The 27,668-nt window shown below is 36.9% G+C and overlaps 3 protein-coding genes across 3 annotated transcripts; all 3 read right to left on the bottom strand.

Annotated features, from left to right (window-relative positions):
* Positions 1 to 251: 251 nt before the first annotated feature.
* Positions 252 to 2,404, bottom strand: LOC145234396 (uncharacterized). Its single transcript, XM_080099133.1, has 4 exons — positions 2,149 to 2,404; positions 1,378 to 1,519; positions 850 to 956; positions 252 to 575 (listed from the first exon to the last, which is right to left on the bottom strand). The coding sequence occupies exons 1-4, from the start codon at positions 2,395 to 2,397 to the stop codon at positions 309 to 311; spliced, it is 765 nt and encodes a 254-aa protein (XP_079955259.1). The 5' UTR covers positions 2,398 to 2,404; the 3' UTR covers positions 252 to 308.
* An 8,672-nt stretch (positions 2,405 to 11,076) lies between these two features.
* On the bottom strand, positions 11,077 to 13,756 carry LOC145233171 (uncharacterized). Its single transcript, XM_080097843.1, has 4 exons — positions 13,463 to 13,756; positions 12,685 to 12,826; positions 12,352 to 12,458; positions 11,077 to 11,751 (listed from the first exon to the last, which is right to left on the bottom strand). Exons 1-4 carry the CDS (start codon positions 13,709 to 13,711, stop codon positions 11,476 to 11,478), a joined length of 774 nt encoding a protein of 257 aa, XP_079953969.1. The 5' UTR covers positions 13,712 to 13,756; the 3' UTR covers positions 11,077 to 11,475.
* A 392-nt stretch (positions 13,757 to 14,148) lies between these two features.
* LOC145234697 (uncharacterized) lies at positions 14,149 to 23,831 on the bottom strand. Its single transcript, XM_080099423.1, has 24 exons — positions 23,551 to 23,831; positions 23,123 to 23,248; positions 22,758 to 22,889; positions 22,353 to 22,457; positions 22,150 to 22,266; positions 21,579 to 21,698; positions 21,023 to 21,139; positions 20,498 to 20,614; positions 20,130 to 20,246; positions 19,940 to 20,056; positions 19,664 to 19,783; positions 19,209 to 19,325; positions 19,021 to 19,137; positions 18,755 to 18,871; positions 18,554 to 18,670; positions 18,215 to 18,331; positions 18,024 to 18,140; positions 17,743 to 17,859; positions 17,551 to 17,667; positions 17,031 to 17,150; positions 16,311 to 16,430; positions 15,836 to 15,952; positions 14,718 to 14,831; positions 14,149 to 14,427 (listed from the first exon to the last, which is right to left on the bottom strand). Exons 1-24 carry the CDS (start codon positions 23,774 to 23,776, stop codon positions 14,399 to 14,401), a joined length of 2,850 nt encoding a protein of 949 aa, XP_079955549.1. The 5' UTR covers positions 23,777 to 23,831; the 3' UTR covers positions 14,149 to 14,398.
* Between the last annotated feature and the right edge of the window lie 3,837 nt (positions 23,832 to 27,668).

The raw sequence follows: 27,668 nt of genomic DNA, 5'->3' as shown, positions 1-27,668 counted from the left end.
GCTGGTAAACGGTTGGCAGTGAATATAAATGTGTGCAAACCGACATAAAGGCTTGTTTAGTCACAAAAATGTCTGTTTAACTAAAAAATAAAACAAAGCGCGGAACCATACGAAAAAACGTTATAGTTTCCAAGAAGATTTGTTATAAGTAACATTGGCTAATTGCTGAATAAATATAATAAGTTCAAATTCTTTCAAACAAAAAACAAAAAACGATTTTTAAAAACAAAAATAAACAGCGTGCAGAAAGATATTTGTTATTTTTAAACAATTTCTCCACAAACAAAACATCCTAATTGTTAAGGTTATTACATTTTCGTGACATACTTAACCGCAGTTGGATAAGCAAAGTAACATCCAGCAGCAACTAACAACGACAATCCTGTCATTGCAATGATCATTTCATTTTTTATTTTTACGAAAACTGGGTGTTTTTCGATTGCTTTTTCCAACCCTTTCCCACGAATATTCTTGTGTGGAAACGGTGTCATCGGGTTCTCGGCACCCAAAAAGTCACAGAGCGGTCCCCAACCGTCTTTCACATCGTAAATCAAAAGTTTTTCTTTGGGGGCATTCTAGTAATGAAAAAAAAACGTTTCCGATTCATCAACCAGTCAAAACGGAGCTTAGGCGAACACCGGTTTGACCGTAAATAAGAACAAAAAGTCATTAAGCCATTGTGTAAATATAAAATGTTTAAGAACCACAATACTAAGCAAAATATGCTTAAGCATACCAAAAGGCACAACAAAGGGTGTAGCCTACGGTAATCGTTTGTAGCTTTATGTTACTGCTGCTTTGGAATACTACCAAGATAAAACAAACACAAATAATAAGTTTGACGTGTACCTGTAAGACATAGTTGTTGTGTCTCCGATAGACCTGCAGTGCTTTGCCCTTATCCAACCTTTGTTTTTGCCAGGGCAGTAATGGAGGTGTTCCGAAAACTGATATTGCTGAAAAAAATTACTGTTTTAAAATGGTTTTAAATCGCACTAAAAATTTCTAAAATATACTACGACTTTTTTCCACAAGTAACGTTTTGTTAGAAAACAACAAAGTTAAAAACATTAATTGAAGAATGATCTTTTACTGCCAGGCATACTTACGCAACACTATGTCTAACTATATTACCAAAAAACATCTAAACGTCAATTTTTAACACCCTTATGTACTTCTCAAAGCAACAAAATCTGTATTTTTTATAAATAACTGACAATTCTAAAGTAGCCTCAGAACAATAACCTAGAAACAAACACGATTTTGATTCTATTGTAAGTGACGGTTTTCAACAGAAATATTTGTACACAAGGTGTCGCTAATTCGTTATTGCTGCATTTGTGGAGGCGCCCACCATTCTCATTGATATTTTCTTACCTACGTAGTTAAAAAACTGATGTAAAGCATATCCGGTGGGACATAGGCACAACAAACGATGTACAATGCTGCTGTTAGCGGTGTTTACTTGTGACTGAAGACTTCTGTACCACGATTCCTCGTCTCTTACCATCAATACTACCTTTGATATAACGTATTTAGTGTTGAAACAAGGAATTACTAACAAAATCTCTTAGAAAGCAAGAGCAATTTAAAACACATTACTGGTGTTTTGTAATATTCAAAATTGCATGATTATATAAAAATTGCCATCATTTGTTATGTTTTATATTAGAGTGGTTTAAGCCCTGACACACGGTCGACATGCCAGGAACTTTTGTGCAACACTTTCTGCAAACAGTCATCTAATCACAGTCATCTAATCAAATGCAGTAGACACAGCCCTTTATAATGCACTCATCGTCGAATAGCAAGTTGATTAAATACGTATTTATTGTGGGGCAACAATTTAGGGCGTTTGCGCTCTATGTGATGAAGCAAACGCGTTAATTTTTTTTCCTGGTTGCAAACATGGAACTTTATAACAGTTGTAACTGCTCGTAATTCGTTTGATCTTGGACCACCCTGTTTTGAATAAAAGTATACTCCTTTGTACAATTTTTACATGACCCTGGGTATAAAATGCTTAAGTGCTGTAAATAACTGTTAATCAGTTAATGGCTTATTAAGCATTTGCCGACTGAGGATATAGCAGATGGCTTTTAACGTTTGTTTTAGCCAGTATGCTCCTCACATATTTTGTTTATCTACCTTGGCTTCTGGGAAAATTTCGAGCAGTTCTTGCCAGTAGTGAAAGACTGGAACATCACAAACTGCGTCAACATTTTTGTATTTCTCCTTTAAGCCAGAAACGTCGCCCGATTCCATACAAGCTATCCATTCTTTTCCCGCGTAGAAGAAATGCTCGAAACAATCATACACATTATATCCAAGCTGGGTCAGAGCAGCGTTCATTGTTGTTGTGCCAGTTTTTGAAAATCCTGCTACAATAACCTTCATTTTTTTCTGGCCTATCTATAGGCTGCTAAACTTATTGTTTCAAATTCTGTGTGCATTAAAAGAAAATACATTGTCATTAGTAATGTAATATGTAATATCTTATCATGACGATGCCTCACATGTTTTGAGTTTGTCTTGGCGTAGTCAAAGTTGCAACTGATTTTTGATTTCATTCTTTAAAGTCGTTCATACACAATTTGAAGCTCTAAAACAGTGGTTCCCAACCTTTTTGCAGTCACGGACCCCTTTTATAAATTTTATCGGTCTGCGGACCCCCAACGTACTTTAGCCTTTTTTCGTTTCCTTCATTATACCTATACGTTATTATACTATTTGGGGGGCAGAATTATCAACCTTCACAGTCCTTTAATCTCAATAAAGTTCTGTACTGTAGCACAGTGCTCTTCAACCCTCTTTGGTCTGGTGAACCCTTAAAGTTGTTGTGACGAACTCATGCACCCTGTTTACTTAAAATCAAAACATTTGACGTAAACATTTTTGATCAAAAACTTTTGACGTAAATTAACGTCAATCTGCACTGTGCGCAAAGCGTCTTTTGAAGTAGATATACGTCGACTGCACTGAAAGTGTTAGACATAAACAGTCAAAAAAATAAAAGGTTCGTTTATACATCAATTGAAACCTACACCCTTTTTCTAATATCCTGCAGGTCAAACATTAATGGTTCATTAAAGTTTGTGATGCACCCTTGTATACCATTTCGTACTGGTGCACCCCATGCATATTTTGGTGCACCCTAGGGTGCACCGTGCACACCGGTTGAAGAGCACTGCTGTAGCAGTCAATGCAACAAAGAGATAAATTTTGTAGTGTACAATGCTTAAAACAAAGCACAAAGAATTCTATTGTTATTGTATGTTGTGATGTCACAATGGAGGAACAATCACAAGTTTTTCTTGATCCAAGGATTTGATAAACAGTTTGCACTCAGATGCAGGATTGTAAAAACGGTTTGGGAACTTAAAAAATATTGTACTGTTGTTAATACTGCTACAAATGTTTGTCTCCACACGGACCCCCTGAAACCATCTCACGGACCCCTTGGGGGTCCGCGAACCCCAGGTTGGGAACCACTGCTCTAAAAGAACGGTTCCCAACCTTTATCGATAAATTCCTTACTTTAAAAAATATAGACTACATAGTAGATGCTAAACCATACAAAAAATGGGTCTTATATCAACTTCACATGTCATATTCCCAGAGCTAAGGTGTCAATTTACAAACCGCATGTACAAAATTAACTAATTTCTTCCCACAAGTTTTAAATTATCTCCCTTGGGAGGCAATCCCGATTTGGGACCACTGCTTAAATATATTCTTATCTATTTCTTTCAAATTGATAACCTTACAAGCTTTTTTTTAACGGACTTTTTAACTAGCTTAGTTAGTTGGTCATAAGCTGTACCCAGTATTTAACTATAGAACATATTGTATTCAAAGCGGTGTAGTATAAACATTGCCTAAATTTTCACATTTGTGTCACAATACTGATCTCTTACATGAATAGCAGTTAATTATACAACTAAACCCACACACACAAACAATCATAATGACGTAAAACTCTGTTATTGTCTTGTCACTGTCCAGCACACAGTCGTTTCGTAGAGACGTATTCCGACAGAACGTAAGTCATACCAGCTTCCGCTACTCAATTTAAATAAAAACATAAGTGTTCATGTTCAGAACACACATGTTATTGGTCATTTTCTAACGGCACACTGTCCAAATATATTGCCATGACCAGGATTTTTGTGAAAGCAAAGGTACCTTCTGGGCGAAGATACTTTGCAAGAACTGACCACAATTAAAATTAATATAGAATGATTTGCCCCAGGGCAAGATCAGTAGGTAGGACAAGGCTTGAAAAGTGTATTAAAACATAAGTTTAAAATTGCAAAGGAATCATCAGTGCAAAGCTGCTGAAATAGATTTGTAGGTCGTTTTTAGATCGATTTCACTAAGTTTATTTTGCCACCAACAACGAAACAATTAAAAATGCTAATTAACAAGCGAAACTTTAACCACAGTTTAAAGGCGACGGCTTGCGCATATATGTTTTATATTCATATTGTAACAGTTGCACCAACTTTATTTTGATAAGTTATTTTCATTTTCCTTGTAGCCTACACCTTTGACTTCAAATTAAAAAAAAAACAATTTTCTACAATAAAAAACGTCTTATAACTAAGACCAAAACAAGTTAGTAATAAACTTAGCTGCAGATGGATAAGCGAAATAACACCCTGTAGCAATTAACACCGACAGCCCTGCAAAAGTGACAGCCATTTCTCTTTTAATTCGCAGGAACACTGGATGATTTTGTATCGCTTCTTCAAGCACCGCTCCCCGAATATTCTTGTGTGGAAAAGTTGTATTTGGGTTTTCGACCTCCAAAAACTCACATAGCGGCCCCCAACCGTCTTTGACGTCGTAAATCAAAAGTTTATCCTTTGGTGCATTCTGCCAACCAACAAAATTGAATGACGATAACCACTGTGCAGCTATTCAATTACTATTAATAAGTTTATAGAGCTCTTCTGGCAAATGTAATTTTATTCCGACGTTTCGACGTCCTATACAGGTCCTGTTCCTCAGGGTAAATAACACTGCGACTAGTACAGTGCACAATAAACAAAGGAAAAAAGAATTAAACGCAAGCATGTCACAACGCAACCATTCTTTTTTCCATTGTTTATCGTACACTGTACTATAGTCGCATTCAGTGTTATTTACCCTGATGAAGACGACCTGTATAGGACTTCGAAACGTCGGGATAAAATTACATTTGCCAGAAGAGCTCTATAAACTTGATATTATACATGGTAGCAATAGCTTATATACTATTTATATGATTCAGCAAAAGGTGAGGATTTAATGTTAATTGTAAATCATGTAAGCTGTACGTTTTGCAATTCAAGTCTCCGAAGAGATAAATTACAAAATGATTATTATAACCCGATGGTTTTATTGTTATCTACATTTAAACAATGAACATAGGATAATTTTGCTATCCCTGTAAGTGTAATACAAAAGCGAATTTAAAACATTATGTAACAAGAATCATGTCCTATTACGCTGTAGTGCCACAAATACTCTTACATTTTAATGATCCTGATGATTAAAAACGAGCTGATACTTCTCATTAGGCTAAGACAGGGGCGCTCAACCATACGGTCACATGCGGCAGTAGAGACAAGTTTGTGCGGTCATGAACGTGTATATTAAAATATATTCATGCTGATAAGCTGTTTTGTACGAATTTAGGCAGCATCATGCACCAAACCAAGCCTAGACAACAGGTAAAAACGTAAACTTTTTAGTCCTTCAGGAAAAGTAATGTGAAAAGATTTTACGCCGAAATTCCGGACATGTCGAGAAAAAAAATTCAGTCGTCTGGTAATCCTAGCTATACCTGAAGGAGTTAGCATTTAACACGTAGACTGATTGTGATAACACGTTGTTGATTGTGACCAGCGATTTGAGAAGCACTGATGCAAAAGTAAATTTGTCAAAACCTTTGCATCCTAATACCTGCAAGACATGTTGGTTGTGCCTCCGATAAGCCATTAATGCCTTGCCTTCGGCTGTAAACTGTGTTTGCCAAGGCCATAAAGGCCGAGTTCCAAATAGCGATATGCCTGAATACACAAACAACGTCATTAAAGTTTGGTAATCAAGGAGTTTATTTTATGCACAAGGTGTTGCTACAGAGCAATTGTTTCATTATTTGTCAAACCTTTAATATCTGATCAAAGTTATCTCACCAATGTAGTTAAAGAACCAATGCAAAGCATATCCCGTTGGGCAGAGGCGAAGCAGTCGAAATATAACATTACTGTTGGCGGTGTTCATTTGTGTTTGAAGACTTTTATACCACGCTTTTTCATCCCTCAACATTAGTATAACCTAAAATAGACACAAATTTGAATGTTTAGAAATCTGCACACACAAAACAGCAGTTGAAGAAATTTAACTTAGCAATGAGCGGGTAGAATGAACGGTAATGATTAAGCGGTACTGCAAACCAAAAACTGGCCACAATACAGCAGCCAATGTTGATACGGCAGAAATAAATTTAGCGCTTCTTGAAAATGTACCCTTGACTGAGACCTAATGCACCGGAAAGTTGATTTTACTTGGAACTCAAAGAATCATTTGAACCGTCGCTAAGGCCATTTACGTGACTTTATTCGTTATCTTTCGTTTAGGCAGTGGTTCCCAACCTGGGGTTCGCGGACACCCAAGGGGTCCGTGAGATGGTTTCAGGGGGTCCGTGTGGAGACAAACATTTGTAGCAGTATTAACAACAGTACAATATTTTTAAGTTCCCAAACCGTTTTTACAATCCTGCATCTGAGTGCAAACTGTTTATCAAATCCTTGGATCAAGAAAAACTTGTGATTGTTCCTCCATTGTGACATCACAACATACAATAACAATAGAATTCTTTGTGCTTTGTTTTAAGCATTGTACACTACAAAATTTATCTCTTTGTTGCATTGACTGCTACAGCAGTGCTCTTCAACCGGTGTGCAAAATATGCATGGGGTGCACCAGTACGAAATGGTATACAAGGGTGCATCACAAACTTTAATGAACCATTAATGTTTGACCTTCAGGATATTAGAAAAAGGGTGTAGGTTTCAATTGATGTATAAACGAACCTTTTATTTTTTTGACTGTTTATGTCTAACAGTTTCAGTGCAGTCGACGTATATCTACTTCAAAAGACGCTTTGCGCACAGTGCAGATTGACGTAAATTTACGTCAAAAGTTTTGATTTTAAGTAAACAGGGTGCATGAGTTCGTCACAACAACTTTAAGGGTTCACCAGACCAAAGAGGGTTGAAGAGCACTGTGCTACAGTACAGAACTTTATTGAGATTAAAGGACTGTGAAGGTTGATAATTCTGCCCCCCAAATAGTATAATAACGTATAGGTATAATGAAGGAAACGAAAAACGGCTAAAGTACGTTGGGGGTCCGCAGACCGATAAAATTTATAAAAGGGGTTCGTGACTGCAAAAAGGTTGGGAACCACTGGTTTAGGCTATATGCAGGGTTGCCATGCCGTCATTATGTCTAAGATTTGTCCTTATTTTGAAAGACAATGTCATAAAATAGTTATTGTCCTCATTTCTATGAAATGTTTTTTTACTAATTCCTTACTTTGTCTTACAGGGAACAGGTGAGTAGAATTACAGTTAAATTCCTGCTACAAGTAAAAGCAATCCTAGACCTGAGCTGCGCCGTCCGATGCACAAAGTAATTTGTATGAAAAAGGAGTTACTGGAACAGATTGTTTCAAAGATTTGTTCAAAAGCGTTTGCTTTGTTTCGTGTAAAAATTAATTTTCGACTGTCCTTATTTTGGAGTCCACGGCTATGGTAACCCTGGCTGTATGTCTCTTGAGGTGCAACACGATAGTATAGGGTAGTGTTTTTCAATCTTTTTTGAGCCACTTAAAAAATGATTTTGCGGAACACCAAACAAAATTTTAAATGAAGCAATAAAATAAACAAGTTTACACACACAACCACTGCAATGTACTTGAGCAGCAACAGGCCCACGCCATTGCATACTTATTATTACACAACAAGTCTTATTATTACTCAACAATAAATGAAGCAAATATATATGGAACATTTTACTGGTATACCACTATTATAATAGTGGACAATAACTTTCACAAAAGAAAAGCTATTTACGTCCAAAAGTTCGATTTACTAAAGTGGCCGAGTGTAAAGACAAGAGCTGTTTTGAAGGACCTTGGCCAGGGATTCATTAGCTTTTACTGCTGACAAAACTAGTTTGCCAAGTGTGCCTAATATACAAGAAACTAGCTAACAACAAAAAGTCGAATGTCGTTTCTCGTGAGACAAATAACGTTTTGCAGTGGAATTTCCATTTCAAAACGGCTTTGTTACTCCCAGTGTTTTTTTACCAGCCTATATGAAAAAGTTTGCCCGACTTAGAACTCTGAAAGAGCTTAGCATACTTTATGCTGAAATCTATATGTACCTTGGCATCTGGGAAAAGTTCAAGCAGTTCTTGCCAGTAGTAATATGCAGGAACATCACAAACTGCGTCAACATTCTCATATTTCTCCTTTAAGCCTGAGTAGTCGCCCGATTCCATACAAGCTATCCATTCTTCCCCGGCGTACCAGAAATGCTCAAGAAAATCATACACATTATATCCAAGCTCGACAAGTGCAGCGTTTAACGTTTTTGTGCCGGTTTTGGAAAACCCTGCTACGATGACCTTCATATTGCTGGACAACAGCAATCAGATATGTAACTTATGATTTGAGATTCTGTACTATATATGTCACCAGTCAAATTGTATTAGTCGTTTTAACCTCCTATTTTAATCAGGAGCCCTAATGGTAGCTGAGTTAATAAACTTGACTTTTATATTTAAAGCATTTAGCACTTTAATCTTTTTACTTAAAGTCCCAAATCAAGCCTACACTTTTCTGCCGTACTTCACACAGTTTTGAACTTTTACATGCTTTGCCTTGACTTATAACTCCAAGCTCTCTGTCAGCAAGGTAACTTTATGATACTGAAGTTGACTTTAGCTCCGTCAATAAATAACGAACGTAAGTATGTCTGTTGGGGCAAAACAAGACTGTTGGGACTTGAATTGAATCAAACCACAAGTAAGCCGCTTGGCAAAATGTATTGAAGCGCATTTTTAGACAGTAGCGAAGTTTTCCTTTGTAAAAAAACTGCCTGGCAACTCTAAATGAGATCTAACGAGCTTAGTTGCCAAGTTGGTATTTCTTTGAGCCTGCAATTATAAGAAAAGTGGTTTGCTATTACAAAATAATCATGGGTTCATGAGAGCTGCTGAAACAGATTTGTCGGTCGTTTTCAAATCAAATTCACTAAGTTTATTTTGCGATCAATAGCAAAGGCGGTAAAACGATTAACAGTGAAGTAAAAGTAACACAAAGGTACAAACGTAGATCATAAAAATAAAAGTAAATCATGAAATGCAGAAAATTTTCCAAGTGGTTCAGCGCGAGTTGTTAGAAGATGCATTCACTTTTAGAACCAACAAAGAAACAATTGAAAACAGATTTAACAGATTGTTTCAAAGATTTGTTCAAAAGCGTTTGCTTTGTTTCGTGTAAAAATTAATTTTCGACTGTCCTTATTTTGGAGTCCACGGCTATGGTAACCCTGGCTGTATGTCTCTTGAGGTGCAACACGATAGTATAGGGTAGTGTTTTTCAATCTTTTTTGAGCCACTTAAAAAATGATTTTGCGGAACACCAAACAAAATTTTAAATGAAGCAATAAAATAAACAAGTTTACACACACAACCACTGCAATGTACTTGAGCAGCAACAGGCCCACGCCATTGCATACTTATTATTACACAACAAGTCTTATTATTACTCAACAATAAATGAAGCAAATATATATGGAACATTTTACTGGTATACCACTATTATAATAGTGGACAATAACTTTCACAAAAGAAAAGCTATTTACGTCCAAAAGTTCGATTTACTAAAGTGGCCGAGTGTAAAGACAAGAGCTGTTTTGAAGGACCTGGGCCAGGGATTCATTAGCTTTTACTGCTGACAAAACTAGTTTGCCAAGTGTGCCTAATATACAAGAAACTAGCTAACAACAAAAAGTCGAATGTCGTTTCTCGTGAGACAAATAACGTTTTGCAGTGGAATTTCCATTTCAAAACGGCTTTGTTACTCCCAGTGTTTTTTTACCAGCCTATATGAAAAAGTTTGCCCGACTTAGAACTCTGAAAGAGCTTAGCATACTTTATGCTGAAATCTATATGTACCTTGGCATCTGGGAAAAGTTCAAGCAGTTCTTGCCAGTAGTAATATGCAGGAACATCACAAACTGCGTCAACATTCTCATATTTCTCCTTTAAGCCTGAGTAGTCGCCCGATTCCATACAAGCTATCCATTCTTCCCCGGCGTACCAGAAATGCTCAAGAAAATCATACACATTATATCCAAGCTCGACAAGTGCAGCGTTTAACGTTTTTGTGCCGGTTTTGGAAAACCCTGCTACGATGACCTTCATATTGCTGGACAACAGCAATCAGATATGTAACTTATGATTTGAGATTCTGTACTATATATGTCACCAGTCAAATTGTATTAGTCGTTTTAACCTCCTATTTTAATCAGGAGCCCTAATGGTAGCTGAGTTAATAAACTTGACTTTTATATTTAAAGCATTTAGCACTTTAATCTTTTTACTTAAAGTCCCAAATCAAGCCTACACTTTTCTGCCGTACTTCACACAGTTTTGAACTTTTACATGCTTTGCCTTGACTTATAACTCCAAGCTCTCTGTCAGCAAGGTAACTTTATGATACTGAAGTTGACTTTAGCTCCGTCAATAAATAACGAACGTAAGTATGTCTGTTGGGGCAAAACAAGACTGTTGGGACTTGAATTGAATCAAACCACAAGTAAGCCGCTTGGCAAAATGTATTGAAGCGCATTTTTAGACAGTAGCGAAGTTTTCCTTTGTAAAAAAACTGCCTGGCAACTCTAAATGAGATCTAACGAGCTTAGTTGCCAAGTTGGTATTTCTTTGAGCCTGCAATTATAAGAAAAGTGGTTTGCTATTACAAAATAATCATGGGTTCATGAGAGCTGCTGAAACAGATTTGTCGGTCGTTTTCAAATCAAATTCACTAAGTTTATTTTGCGATCAATAGCAAAGGCGGTAAAACGATTAACAGTGAAGTAAAAGTAACACAAAGGTACAAACGTAGATCATAAAAATAAAAGTAAATCATGAAATGCAGAAAATTTTCCAAGTGGTTCAGCGCGAGTTGTTAGAAGATGCATTCACTTTTAGAACCAACAAAGAAACAATTGAAATGCTAATTATCAAGCGAAATTTTAAACACAACTTAAGGATGCGGCTTGCGCATATATTTTTCCATTTATATTGCAACTGTTGCACCAACATTATTTTGATAAGTTATAATCAATTTTCTTATACACCTTTGACTTTAAATTAAAAAAAACATTTTCTACAATAAAAAACGTCTTATAACTAGGACCAAAACATGTCAGTAATAGACTTAACGGCGGATGGATAAGCGAAATAACACCCTGTTGCAATTAATACCGACAAGCCTGCAAAAGTGACAGCCATTTCTTTTTTAATTCGCAGGAACACTGGATGATTTTGTATCGCTTCTTCGAGCGCCGCTCCCCGAATATTCTTGTGTGGAAAAGTTGTATTTGGGTTTTCGACCCCCAAGAACTCACATAGCGGCCCCCAACCGTCTTTGACGTCGTAAATTAAAAGTTTATCCTTTGGTGCGTTCTGATAATAAACAAACTTGCAGTCATACATTAGTGTGACGTAATAAAATGCGATTGTTGCAATTGTATGTTTTTATATCGCTTTTGATTGCAGGGAAATCTACTGTGTTTGCTACTTTTAAGTTAAGATTCTACAAAGTCTGACCGATGCTCAAGCTTAGAACGGTGGAGAACCACTGTACAGCCATATTTACAGCTTATAAGATTCAGTAAATGGTGAGGAGTTAATGTTACAATTCAAGTCTCCGACAGAATAAATTGCAAAACGATTATCCGGCGGTTTTATTAGAATTAAACTTAAAGCAATGAACTTATCATATTATTGTTAATTATCCCTGTGATACTAAAGCGAATTAAAAACATTCTGTAACAACAATCATAGTTTGATACGTCATAGTACCACAAATAGTTTTCGATCCAGATAGTTAAAAATAAGCTTTAGACAGAGCATTTATTAGGCTAGAAAGCTCTGAAAATGTTTGCAATCAAAACGTAGAATACTGGTAGTTAATTCTGACCGGCGGTTTAAGAAGCACTGTTTTAAAGTATGCGTTCTGAGAAACAACAAAACAAAATGTACTACATTACAAGCAATATATACCTGTAAGACATGTTGGTTGTGCCTCCGATAAGCCATTAATGCCTTGCCTTCGTATGTAAACTGTTTTTGCCAAGGCCATAAAGGGCGAGTTCCAAATAGCGATATGCCTGAATACAATCGCAACGTGACAAAAATACACTTCTTGCAGAATTTATTTCATACACAAGGTGTTGCTATACTAAGCAATTTGGCCGAATGTTCCGGCGCGCCTGACCCATGTACAGACATAAAAAAACCTGATCGGGATTCGTCCCCGGGAGAGTCCTGGGTTCGAACCCCGTGAAAAAAATAAATAAATAAAAACCGCTATTATTCGGATCAAAGTTATCTTACCTATGTAGTTAAAGAACCAATGCAAAGCATATCCTGTGGGACAAAGACAGACCAGTCGATGTATAACATTACTGTTGGCGGCGTCCATTTGTGTCTGAAGACTTTTGAACCACGCTTTTTCATCTCTTAACATCAGTATGACCTAAAATAGACATAAATTTGAATGTTTAGAATTCTAAGTTTGTATGTTTGCAACTTACAATGCGTGCACAAACAGCAGTTAAGGAAAATTAATTTTGCTGCAATGATTGACAACAGACCAAAAACAACAGACCAAAAACTGGCCACAATACAGCAGCCAATGTTGATACGGCAGAAATAATTTTAGCGCTTCTTGGAAATGTACCCTTGACTGAGACCTAATGCACCGAAAACTCGATTTTACTTGGAATTTAAAGAAATTGTTGAACCGCCGCTAAGGCCGTTGTGACTTATATCGTTGCGCTGCGCTTGGGTTACGTCTCTTGAGATGCCACACGATAGCATAGGGTCAGTTGATATTATAAAGAGGCAATAAAATGAACAAGTCTACACACAACTACTGTATTGCACGACATTCTATAGTTATTACACAACAATAAATGAAGCAAATATCGATGGAACATTCAAACTGGGTAATTGAAAACTAACTTTTTTTGAAAAAAGCTTGCCCGACTTATAACTCAACATGAAATAGCTTAGCATAAGAGTAGAGCATTACGATTTGACTGAAACTGTCAAATTTGAAACCTCTGTTTAAGATTTGTATAAATTGCTGCATGTTGCAATATTTATGTACCTTGGCATCTGGGAAAAGTTCAAGCAGTTCTTGCCAGTAGTAATATGCAGGAGCATCACAAACTGCGTCAACATTCTTATATTTCTCCTTTAAGCCTGAATAGTCGCCTGATTCCATGCAAGCTATCCATTCTTTCCCGGCGTACCAGAAATGCTCAAGAAAATCATACACATTATATCCAAGCTCGACAAGTGCAGCGTTTAACGTTTTTGTGCCAGTTTTTGAAAAACCTGCTACGATCACCTTCATATTGCTGGACAACAGCAATCAGGTTTGTAACTTATGATTTGAGATTCCCTGCTATAAAGGAGATATTGTCACGGTTCAAATAGTCATAGTCGTTTTAGCTTGCCATTTCAGTCGGGCACCTTAAGGGTAATTGAATTAGCACACTTTACTGCTGTACCTACAGCATTTACCACTGTAATCCTTTTATTTAAAGTCCCAAATAAAGTACTTTTCTGTCGTACATCACACATTTTTGAACCTCTACACGCTTTGCCTGGACTTATAACACCAAGCTGTCTCTCAGCGAAGTAACTGTATCATATTAATGTTAGCTTCAGTTCTGTCAATGAGTAACTAACGTATGTATGTCAACAAAACAAGACTTTTAAGCCTTATTGTATCGAATCAAACCACACGTGAACCGCTGCCGCCGTGCTACTTGGCAGATCACAGTTCAATGAATCTCAGTACATATTTTTATTCAAGCAGAAAGTGCTCCTTGGCGGAACGGGTAGCGAAAACAATTTTATCACAAAGCAAGATAATTAACACTAAAGAAGTGGCTTAAAGGAGTAAAATCTTCTGCCCTCGAGCAAGATCGTTAGGGAGGGCAAGGTCGGCAAAATGTATTGAAACGCATCTTTAGGCAGTAGCGAAGTTTTCCTTTATACAAAGCTGCCCAGAAACTCTAAATGAGACCTAGTGAGCTTATTTGCCATGTTGGTATTTCTTTGAGCCTGCAATGATAAGAAAAAGTGGTTAGCTATTGTTTTAAACGATAGATTTTAAACAAGGGTATCGCTTCATTGACAAATATAATTCGAGTTATTTTTATTGCCGAGTTATAAAATAGGCACAGGAAGATTACACTTGTCATTTGTTATTTTTTAGGTCGTAATTTTCGGAATTGAATCGTTTAACATGTGTATTATGGATAAAAATCTCATGTATTATGGTTGTACAAAATGTCATGGTTTTGTGTGCTTACACTTTGTAAGTTATTTCATTAACTTTTTGGCATACTTACAGTATTGGGCATAATCGGAACAACAGCTCTTGGTGTTTTTACATGCAGGGTGGCATTGGCAACTCCATGCTTTGTTGTAGAGTCCACATCGATTGTGGCAAGTCTGTTTGGGAGCTAAAAATAAAATACATGCATTAGTGACAGAACAATAAAAAATGTCCTCAGGAAACCAATGTTTTATGCTGTGTTTTTTTTACATGCCCACCCGAAAAAACGTTCAGTATTCGGTAAGAGTCTGTAATATGACGTGATAACAATCTTAGTGACGAAAAATGTATACTCATGTGTGTTTTGAAACGTCATTTTTCTGAGTCATGTTATGCTTTGACTAAACCTAGATTTAAAACCGTTTGTAAACAAGTGTCAACACGCCTAGAGCTGAAAGACTAATCCTCTTTATGTGCAGAAAAGTCCAACCACCGCTTAACAACACTGACATGTTAGCTAAACATGTCAATGCTTCTATAAATTTCGTAATTCCACGTTATTTTGTTTGTTGTTATTTTTAGTCTGTGCTTTTTAGGCTTAACTAATATGGAAAAGTCTGTTTCCAACTGTATGAAGTCATTTCCCTAAAAAACATCAATAAAAAATCCCCCTAATATTATTTGCCCATTTGCGTTGAGTGTGTAGTGTCATTGGCGGCAACACAGTGATACCAATCACGACGCCTAACTCTTGTAATTAAAAATCAAAAGATGGACACTCTCGGAATAATTAGGCCAGACATAAGAACTGCACCACGATAAAACGGTCAGTCCTTTCAAGGCTAACAATTAAAAATGCGCCAATCATTACTCTTATAGCATGTCGCGACTCCAACACGAAAACAGAAGGCTCCTGTCTCAAACGAATGGTAGCTTTGTAATTGGACTACAAAAATCCCATTGCCGGGCCGCGCGGCCTGGCACGGTCTAAGAACTAACCCGCGGACACGCCTCATTGCTTAAGCAGAAGCTTTACCACTTAAAGTAGTGACAACAAAGAAAAATACACGACTCGGAAAGAATGCGTTTTATGATTTAGCGTTTTGATCTCATGGCGCGGACCGGTCGGAATTTGAACGTAAACATTCTTTTTCAAGGATCACTGAACTTGTGACGTCAAGGTGTCCTTACCTGCGCAATGGTAGCCGTTGCCGTAGTAACCGGGCTTGCAGCGACACGTGTAACCCCAGAAGAAGTTGGCGGTACAGGTTGCGTATTCGTGACAGTTGTTGTTGTAACATCGGTCAGCTGTAAGGGAGCAAAAAAATGTAATTGGTTTCTACCACAAAGACACTAAATAAATTTTCTCTGTGCGTCTTTTTTCGTAAAATTGATTGGGTGAAAAAAAATCAAAATTGAAGAGCCATTTTTTGATATTAAACAATTTTTTGAATACTTTTAAGAGGCATTTTCTAATTTTTAATAATTTTAGGAGGCATTTTCTGATAATAAACGTTTTTTGACAAATTTAGGAGGCATTTTCTGATATGAACGATAATGTTTCATTTAAATCCACAAAAAAAACTTTTCTCTGACAAATATTCAGTTTTACAAAACTAATAATTATAAACTGACAAAAACATGGTCGTTTTTTATACATACTTACCAACGCAATATCCTCCTTTGCCTTTAACGTAGCCAGGTTTGCATTTACAAACTGCTTTTCCGTCTTTAGGAATACAAATCGAGTTATATCCGCATGCTCCGTAATAGCAAGGGTCGGGCTCTGTAAAAAAATATACGTGTTTGTTGATCATGGGCTACTTTGAACACAGACAAACAACCAGGGTGCATGATGAGAGTTGATTGGTTAAACAGGTAACAATTATTGGGTGGGGCGGGGATGCGTCCCGCTTTAAAAATGTGTAAAAGCCTCATGAACATTTTTTTGCGATAGCAGTTAAATATTGTGTTTTCAGTGCGTGATTATTACGTTACAACATAAAATCGTTATGAATATTGTGGCCTATTGTAATACATCTTTGCAATTCCCCTGAAAAGAATCTTTATGGAGTTGTCCATACCAAGAAGTTACACGGTAAACGATGTTATCCCTCCGATTAAATTTCCGATCTTGCATTTATTTTTGCATAACTAAGTTTACCACCGTTTTTTTTTCAAAAAAACTAGGCTCAAGGCATAACAAACACTGCTTAAAAATCAGAACCGTAAATACATCAAGCTTTACTGATAAGCTATTGCTGCTAGGCATTAGTCTTGCAAGATAGGCCATTATCCTGATGAAGACGTCTTGTATGGGACGTCGAAACGTCGATATAATAAAAACTGCTGAAAGAGCAATACTCGTTAACCGGTCTAAACTTACTTTTGCAGTATTGTCCGTCTCCTTTGTATCCATCATTACAAACACACTTGGCTTGTTTGTATGAGCTCACCACACATCGTGCATATTCGTGGCAGTTTATGTTGTAGCATGGGTCAACAGCTGAAATAGAGAAGCACAAAAATGGTCAATGTTATCAATAGCAGGGCAACATTTTTATCTTGCTATCGTAAAATCGGCCATTATCAAGAATTTAAGGGTGTAGCTGCAGCGCGTCTACCATTTATCCATCAATTTTGCCCTCAACTTTTTTGCACTTCTTAACGTTTGTACGTTGTGCAGCTATTTCCGGCTTGGTAAATATTGTAGCGCAATTGTGCTGCTACGATTTTGCCGGGCGAAATAAACTCAACTCAAAAACACATAACACTGTTTAATAGAGTATCCAGTCATTTTTTGGAGAGGGTTTAGCACATATCGTTACATGTGCGTTAAATAATGTTGATTGTTTGATTAGAGATGGGGGGATTGCATTTATTGAACTTTATCATGCTATGTTTACGTTTGCAAATTTTTCCGTTGCCTGTGTAACCGTGCTTGCATACGCATTTGTAAGTTTTCTGATAGCTTGTGCAAGTTGCATGTTCACTACAGTCGTGGTTGGCGCATGGGTCTGGGCCTAAAATAAGCAAAACAATTTTTTAGACTTTTTTTGTCAAAAAGCAGTGCTGTTCAAAAACGTCACTATTCTTACGTTTGCATCCATATTTGGTCTTGATGTAACCGTCATCACAAACACATCGTCTAACCTTTCCACTGTAAGTACAATGCGAGTATGCTGGACATTGGTAGCCATCGCATGGGTTGATTGCTGTAGTAAATAGAAGATTGGTAAAGTAAAAAAGACACAAAATCATTTAGACCACGATACCAGGGCCAAGGTTTGATTCAAGCGATATTTTATGCAATTTATTTCAAGTCGTTACCTTTGGTTATTACGTTTTGTAAATATAATGCTACCAAAAATCTACTTACGTTTGCAATACTTTCCGTTGCCTTGGTAACCGTGCTTGCAGACGCACTTGTAGGTTTTTTGGTAACCGGTGCAAGTTGCATGTTCACTACAGTCGTGGTTGGCGCATGGGTCTGGGCCTAAAAACAAGTTAATTTTTATTACTTTGGCGTGCCAAAACAACAGTAGTTTTGAAAGGGGGATTTTTCCTTACGTTTGCATCCATATTGGGTCTTGATGTAGCCGTCATCACAAACACATCGTCTAACTTTGCCACTGTAAGTGCAGTGTGAGTATGCTGGACATTGGTAACCGTCGCATGGGTTGATTGCTGCGAAAAAAATACATATTCATTCCTTTGTCTTAAAGATTTCAAAACTAAATTCTAAAATATGTGTTAACAGTGAATTGTAGTGTAAATATGAAAGCTACAAAGAATAACCTGGTTTAGTTATAACACACTCCGTGATGGAGAACTTAATGATATCTCATCGCCCATTTTTTATTCGTTACCTTTGTTTAATTTGTTTTAAACTTATTGGTATGTACTTACGTTTGCAAATCTTTCCGTTGCCTTGGTAACCGTGCTTGCAGACGCATTTGTAGGTCTTTTGATAACCGGTGCAAGTTGCATATTCACTGCAGTCGTGGTTGGCGCATGGGTCTGGGCCTAGCAAAAGATTTAATTTTAAAATCTTGTCTGATTGACAATATGGCAAAAAACAGTGGCATTGAAAGGGGAAGTTTTCCTTACGTTTGCATCCATATTGGGTATTGATGTAACCGTCATCACATACGCACTTGCGAACCTTTCCACTGTAAGTACAGTGTGAGTATGCTGGGCATTGGTAACCGTCGCATGGGTTGATTGCTGCGTAAAAATAAGTAGAAATTCATTTAAATCACAAAAAAACTTTCTTCGGATTTAAAAATGTACTTTAACGACAATTTGAAAACAGCATTGTGTCGTAATAGTATTATTGGGTGTTTTTAGCACCATTGTATTAATTTTATACTTACGTTTACAAATCTTTCCGTTGCCTTGGTAACCGTGTTTGCAGACGCATTTGTAGCTCTTCTGGTAACCGGTGCAAGTTGCATATTCACTACAGTCGTGGTTGGCGCATGGGTCTGGGCCTAAAAATCAAATCACGGTTATTATTACGAAGTCATTTAACACCAGAAATAGTGTTGTAAAATATACTTACGTTTGCATCCATATTGGGTCTTGACGTATCCGTCATCGCAAACACATTTGCGAACTTTTCCACTGTAGGAGCAATGGGAATAGGATGGGCATTTGTAGTTGCTGCACGGATTGTATGCTGTAAAATATACAAGATTTTTAATATTTGTTTAGTGTGTCAAGCATACAACAGCCTGTACAGTAAACCTCGGTTGATCCGGTCCCATTTGGACCAAGAAATTGTTGGGATTGCCCGATGTCGATTAGTGAAAGTCTTACCAGATTATTTGTACCTCAAGTTTTGTCCGAATTAATCGAATCCGGTTTGGCTGAGGTTTACCATATTTTTATTTTAACTAAACAATCATATGTACACGCTTATAATTGTCACAATACGTGTAAGTGCCTGAAATGTCACAAAACCCTCATACGGATATCTAATTAACCCAGCATTCATGGCAAATAACACAAACTTACGGCGGCACTTTCCGTATGAGCTTACATAACCAGTCTTGCACACGCATCGATAACCGTATCCCTTTCCTGATTGGCATACGCTGTGTTCTGGGCAGTTGGCTCTTGCGCAAGGATCTTTGGCTGAAAAACACATACACAGAATCGTTAAATTCGAATCACTCTGTAGAATTTGCCGATTCAGCAAATTTTTTTGTGTATTTGCACCCATTTGTATGTTACGTTTTTTGCTAATTCATGAAAATTGCATAGAGACCTAAGAATCAAAGTTAAACTTACGTCTGCAAACGTATCCAACCCTGACGTAGTCATCTTTGCATACACATCGGTAGGATTTTCCATAACCTTTGCATACTGATCCAGTGGGACACGCTTTACCGTAGCATGGGTCAACAGCTGGAAAAAGGGTCCAATGTTTAGGTAGGGATGGTCAGCTAATCGATGCATGTATTTGAAATTGTGTACTTACGAGTGCATCCATAACCGCTGCGCTTGTATCCATCTTTGCAAACACATCTGTAAGTTTTTCCGTATGGCTTGCAAACGCTGTTGTCATAGCACTTTTTGTTGTGGCAGGGGTCGCTTGCTGTAGAAACAATATGCGCGTTAAATGTTGGTATCGGACTAGAAACCTTTCGTAAAATTCTTAAATTCGATTTTCAAAGAAAACTGTGCCATATAAACTGTAGCATTTCTTCTACTATTATACGGAAAGATTGTTTCAAACCTTTGCCACTTTGATTTATTCTCGTACAGCAAACTAAATTTATTTAGTTAATACAACGGCTTTCGAAAGTCCTTCGCCAAACAACATAAAAAATGAAACGCATGACTTACGTTGGCAACCGTATCCACTTTGTACGTATCCATCCTTGCAAACACATCGGTATCCTTTAGCCGAGGATTGGCAAACACTGTGAGATGGACAAGTCACTTTGGCACAACGGTCCGTAGCTAAACATTGATACAGATTTGTTAAACCCTAGTCATCCACCGTTTGTAAAGATTAATTTGTATGTATCACTTGTCTTAAGTAATAGGGTACATATCTTATTATGTATTTATTGATAAACAATAACAATATCTTATTCGAATAGAATCATGACTGTGTAGTTTAAAGTTTATTCGTGTTGGCTTTAAGCTTTCTTGTATGTAGTCATGATTAAACTAAATTGCCAACTTTTACGTAATATTTGCCGTTTCTTGGTTTGTTGGTGCATTTTTATAAAATACTAGTCAAGTTAAACAATTAGAAGAAAATATTCTAATTTAATGAGCAATTTGAAAAGGACAGCGAAAAAATCAAAGTACAACTTATGAACACAGGTGACAATAAACAAACAGATAATTTGTCATGCTTACATTTGCAGCCTTCAGGCGTTTTGTAATATCCATCTGAGCACACACAACTGTACGATTTGCCATTTGGTTTGCATGTTGAATATTGTGGGCATGTTGCACTGGCGCATGGGTCTTTTGCTGCAAATTAATAGCAATAAGCTTGTGACGAATGGTTTATTATTAGAATTCAATTTCAATGTAATCATGTTACCAAGTAATTTGAAATAATTAGGTAACGATTTAATTAATCTGTTAGCTATTTTAATATGTTAGCGACATTTTAAATTTCTAGAAACCTTATATGGTTGTGAAATATTAAGTTAAAATTAGATAACAATATCATAAATGCCAACGCATTTCATGATCCTAATGTGTAATGTTATTCACGAATTAACAAAATATTAGATTATGAAATTTTATGAAATGACTTTGCAAACAAAACATTGTTTCGCTTTAAATATAGACATGTAAAACGTTTCCAAGAGTTTTCTGCACAGTAAAAGTTTTTATTAAACACAGCTACAACCGGCAGTGCGAAGCTCGTTCGTGAAACAGTAATGTTTAAGTAAACACTTACGTTTGCATGCTCCATCGTGGCCTGCGACGTAACCTTCTTTGCAGACACATACATGTGATTTTCCATTGGGCTGACATACTTTGTGTTCTCCACATAATACAAGAGCACATGGGTTGGAGGCTGCAGAACACAAAGTTTCGTCACAATTGTCATTGTCACGACAGCAACAATAGTAAAAATTGCAGTTTAAATCATGGAGAATATGTTTAAAAGCATTTTAAGGTGAGCAAAACAGAAGGAACACCAAAAGTTTTTTTTTGCTATAATTTATTTTTGGAAAAATGTTATTTAGGCATTATTGTCAAAAAGGTTATTAAAAATCCTCGTCAATTAAATTAACAAAAAAATCCGCAAAATACAGCATAGCAATCCACCAAATTTGTCTTCAAAAATCACAAATCCAAACTTGGATTTAGACACTATATAGAATTTCCAGGTATAAAACTACCTTAAAAAGTCCATTTAAAGTGCTTATCATATATAAAACTTTTCCTTTTAATGCTACTTTAAGCTACAATAACTCGGCTAATTCTAAAAAGTTCCCTAGTTAGATTTTTACAGCTCAACTCACGTTTGCAACTGCCTTGCGATTCAACATATCCATCCACGCATTTGCACTTGTAGGACTTTCCCGAGGGAACACATTTTGTGTTGTCAGGGCAGCTTACGCCGTCACATGGATCGCTTGCTGGAAAAGGGAGAAAATTGGCAAAGTTAGCCTTACGTCGTGACCGATTACAGCGTTACTGCGAATTAATTGGTGTTGTATCTTACGTCGGCACTCATTTCCATTGCCATAGAACCCAGGCTTGCAGACACATCGTCTGACGGTTCCAGAGCTGTAGCACATAGCGTTGGCGTGGCACGAAAAGCAAGGATCTGTAATTAAACATGAAGTACATCAAGAATTTTGTTTCCACTGTGACAAATTTTTGCAGTAAAAAGCGCGTGTATTAGGTTTTTTAAATCTTTTTGGCCATTTTTTAAGAACTTTGTCACAAAAAAGTGAAAGTTTAATAAAATAAATAAACATTTTTTTGCGAGTTTAAGTACATTTTAAATGCGCTTTTTTAAGCTACTTTGTAGTAAGCGCAATTTTTGGGGATTCTTTTGATTTTTAAAAATATTTTTTCCACTTATGTAACAAAAAAAAAGATTTTTTTTTATTTCTCCACGTACCTGTCTCGCAGTTGCTCCCGTCGCCAACGTAACCATCATTGCAAGTACAGATGTAACTGCTGTGATCGACTGAAGAACAAGAAGCGTGTTCGTGACACGGTGAAGGGTCGCAAGGGTTGGAAGGAGGAATTGCTGCAAAAAGATAAACATTTGCGACATTTTGAACGCATTTCTTCAACAACATTACAAACACTGAAAACACAATTTGTTCAGAATGTTTTCCAAAAAACAAAGATTTACAGCAAAAAATAACCAAATAAATCATTTTTTAAATATATTTTTTTTTGCTTTTTCGACTATTTTTCAGGCTAATACAATCGTAAGGTATTTTGAGTTTTTTTGTTGTTGAAACTTTTAGTGTTTACCTGAGCATTCGACTCCAGATCCTTGATAGCCGGAGTTACATGTGCATACAGCTATGCCGGCATGTACAGCGCAAGTTCCGTATTCAGAGCAAGGGCTCGGTGAGCAGGGATCAGAGACAGGCTCGGCTGTAATACAAAAACAATCGGTTTAATAGAATTTTTATGAAATGCAAAATTTAGAAACTCAAAGTAAATCTGTGCAAAAAAATGTGTTAGGAAATTAAAGCATTGCGCAATTGTAAGTTTCAGGGAAACCCTGAAAGAGTCATCCTTTTTTGGGAAAACAACTTCCAACTTAAAAATACCGTTGCTCGACCAAATTAAAAAAAAAAACAAAGAAAAACAAAAAAATGCAATGTGTCAGTTAGACGACACCGTTACGAATTTAAGCACGGAATAATATTTAAAACAATTTAAAAAATGCTTACGACTGCAAGTGAGACCGTCTCCAGTGTAGCCGTCAGAACAGGTGCAGGTGTAACTTTGGCCGTTACTTGCACAAATGGCATTGATATCACATGGAAAGGGTGGCGTTGTGCAACGATTTGGATGACCCGGGCCCTTAGGTGAGGAGCTCCCTGCGTACTGCGCATGCGCAAAGTGCGCCAAACAGACGATCGCGGCAGACAAGGTGAAGACCTTTGCTACCTGCATCTTTTTTCTCTGTCAGTTTCTGATATTTCTTTGTACTTAGCAGTAGTCGTTGTTACTGTTGAGTGCGTTATGACTCAATTTAGTCCCGGTCAGTCGCTTATATACCCGCATTCGAACCGCTACGCCCACAACCACGTGACAGATTAATTGCTGTGGGCTAAGTGGCCACAAGAGACGCTAATTTTGGGAGAAAACCTACGGCGCGGGCGCTCACTTCGTAGCAAACAAATCAACCCTCGCTTTCATCTGAACTAAACACAATTACGTCAAATTTCGACGGAGCTAATTGATATTTCATGAAGCGAGGCCAAATGACTAGCGTAATTGCAGTACTAATTGCTCAGCGCACGAAAAATTCGACAACAAGATGCCACTGGATAGAAATAGCTAGGCCGTGGCTTGTGCATGTTAACACAGACTCCCCCTCCTAAGCGGCATGTCCCAAAATGGAGCAGTGGTATTTGTGTACAAGACTTCTCTCTCTATCATAGATATATTTTAATTGGGGCACCAACAGCCGATTTGTTGCTAAATTGGTGGCGCAATTACAAGTGGCGTTGGATGTGCGCCAGTTATTTCCACGGCTTCTTTTATATTTACGGCCTTTCTGAGTCCCGACGAGCTTTGAATGTAAGTTGTTTTGATTGGGGTATATTTCTAATTATCGTGATGGAATTTGTGGACATTAGAATCGCCGAAAAGCGTCCGTTACAGTTGACGAGTTCAACAAAATGTTACGCTGTCTGTATAAGTTTAATTTTTGGCATTGAATTTGCTGTGTCTAATTAAATCATACGCACTTATTTGAAAAAAGTTAATCGGTTTAATTTACTGTTCTCTTTTCAATATACAAATAAAGAGTTTATTAACGTTTGTTTAAATTACACTTCAAAATATTTGCAATGATATGATTATGACTGTTCACATAAATAAGAGTTGGAAAAAATGTTTTAGAAAAAGCAAGTAGTAAATTTAGTCCATACCTCAGTAAGGAATAAATCGTAAAATAAAGATTGGCGAACTATTTCTCTATCTTGGAATAAATTTAATTTTCTATTCTTGTTGTTAGAATGTGTATTTTTGAAATTAAATTTGCATTTAAATTATTTTTTTGCATGTGTTTTCGGAAATTAAATTCATATTACAGTTGGCACAATTGCATAATCGCATGCAAGTTTGTGTTCCCGCAAAAGTCGGTCAGATCCACCACAAATTTTCATGTAATTGCCGCTAAGGTTAGCGACTAAATAGGCACCGCTTAAAATTTCCCTTTAATTAGTCGTGGACTAAATTCTCCAAGCGGTGGTGCCTTTTGGTGCCCGGGGCATTACACATACACCGAATGCCATCCACTTGAACGAGCTGGAATTAAAAACTGCGGTCTACCGAACATCAACATTACACCATCCCACATGTAATCCTATTTTTACAGATGCGGTGGTTTTGTAGTGTAGGCCGCTTTTAACGACTTTCTGCGGAGGCGCTAAACTTCCCATTCTAGTTTGAACATGTACAGCAGTTGTTTTCAAACTTTAAATACGGTGTAGCTGCAGCGCGTTTAGTAATATTACACCAATTGTGCCATTCAATGTTTTTGGGTTCCACAACGTTTTAACGTTGCGCAGCTATTTCTGGCCCGGTGGTTGTTTTAGTGCAATTGTGTTGCTATGTTTTTGTCACCAAGGGAAATAAACTTAACGTAATTCAATTTTGACAGGCGAAGGTCTTCCAAGTGATAAACAAGCTCACAGAAATTAGAAGAATTTAGACAAATTTTATTTTTATTATTTCTTTCAACCTTTTTTGTCCTATTTAATTATTTTTTTCTCTTCAAAAACCTAAAAGATGCTTCAAATACCAAAAAGACGAATAAAAAAATGTCTGTTTGGAATTGCATCGCTTTTTTGCGAAGAGAAGGATTAATAAGAAAGCAAACGCAATAGCTATTTTTTCTCATAAAAATCACGATTTCCAAAAACAAACAATAGAACCCTAAAACAACAAAACGTTTAATACAAAAAACGACCTTTATTATTGATATAAATAATCTTTAACTATTAGGTGATTTCTGGCCGTCAGATTTGGGCCTTAATTGATGTTACCAAAACAGGTCATACACAAGAACGACCTATTACCTGTAAATTAGGCCAAACCTTGTAGGCAGTAATTAAAAGTCGATTTTAGTCGTAACTTGCACCGCCCTAGCCAGTAGTCGCTACTGCTACTTGAAGTGACGTCACGATTCAGAGAGTTGGTGCCATTGGTGATGGGCTCTTTAATCGCAAGGCGCGCCTAGATTAGAACAATTCGACTTTTGCAAGCCAAACTTTAAACTTTAAAATCGATTAACTTACGGGGAATTTGCCATTGCTAATCGCATTTCATTTGCAGCGAAATGCCAGATAGCAAGTACCAACTCTCCAGGCCTTCTAGAATAGCCGAAATCATGCGATCGTCCAAACTATATTTAAAACTAGAAAAAGTCCACGCATTTAGAGTGATATGAGTTTCGTTGTCCATAAATGTCGCGGGTAATTTATGGCCTTAAATAATGCAAGTCATAATGGAGGAATTATTGCCATATCGTTTTGGCACTGAACAGCTTTTGTTTACATGTACGGCTTTGCGTTTGTACACTTTAAAACTTTTTTTACCCATTTTAACTTCACCCAAATTTTTGCAAGCTGGTGATAGCCAAACTAATATTGTTGGCAATTGTATTTGAATTTTGTAAGTATGGGTGATTGCAAATTTTTTTACCTATTTTACCTATAACATTTTTAGCGCTTTTAACGTTTTATTTTCTAACTTTGCATTTAAAACTGTCTGCAGGCAAATTTACTTACGCGTTGCTAACATACGAAAATCTTCATTGGCCACGAAGGCCTCAAATAGCCTTTAGCGTGGAGAAGGGAATTATTTCAGATTGACAAAAATTAATGCTTGCAATTCCGGCCAAACAAGCTTAAAGCTGTACAACATGAAGTTTTAAGTAAAGTATAGATGTTTGTTAGGATTAAAAGCGCCAACGCAATTGTATTAATCCGTAGTGAACACAGTACAACCTTCGCAATGTATGAATTACACACACACCAAAACAACTAATTAGTGAAGGTCTGAATGCTATGAATGGCGTTAAAAACCGTTTGATATAAAAATGTTACGTTTTCTTGAGTTGCCAGTCTAATTACAGACCCAAAAAAATACATTTGTTTACTCGCAAAATATGAAACAATTACAAAATAAAACTAAAAAGGCAATTGCACCACTTTAAATGCCGTTAAGTTTTGATAGCACCATTAGGCCGAAATTACGCAATTACGCAATATCACTGCGAACACTTAATTGAAAAATCGTTGTTTTTGCGCCGCATCTCATGTAGCAAACGCTTGACATATTTTGTACTTAACCGTAAGAAAAGGTGTTTGTAAATTAAAGAGTTTTGCAAATTCAGTTTTTGCATTTCCTTGGTATAATTGTCACAGTACAAGGAATAACATGCCTTGAGTCAATTTGTATTCAAATCGCATTTAGTTCGGGTGTTTTCCTTTAACCATATTGGCTCAATATCATTTGCATAACCACAAGCACTCGACGAGCGTCAGCCAATAAAACCGACAGACGGCCGAAAGTTCCCGGAACGTCGGCCACTGACGTACCAAACAAGAATCCGAAATAAGCAAATCGTAAATATAGTCTCACAAATTCTGTTTCCTGGCAAAACATGCAATTACTGTGAATTGCAATTGTTGGATAGGGTCCAGGGTTATCGAATAGCAAATTAATGTTTCTGCATTTTTGTGCTGGTCGTTTCGTAACATGGTGATTATGGTCGAAAACAGTGTTTCGATTTAGGGAACGCGTGCATTGACGCATTTGTAGGGGATTTTCT

Source organism: Phallusia mammillata, chromosome 6 (assembly GCF_965637545.1).
Source record: "Phallusia mammillata chromosome 6, kaPhaMamm4.hap1.1, whole genome shotgun sequence".
In the NCBI taxonomy this organism is placed as follows: Eukaryota; Metazoa; Chordata; class Ascidiacea; order Phlebobranchia; family Ascidiidae; genus Phallusia; species Phallusia mammillata.
The sequence above is the reverse complement of the archived record's forward strand: the minus strand, read 5'-3'. Positions and strand labels throughout refer to the sequence as shown.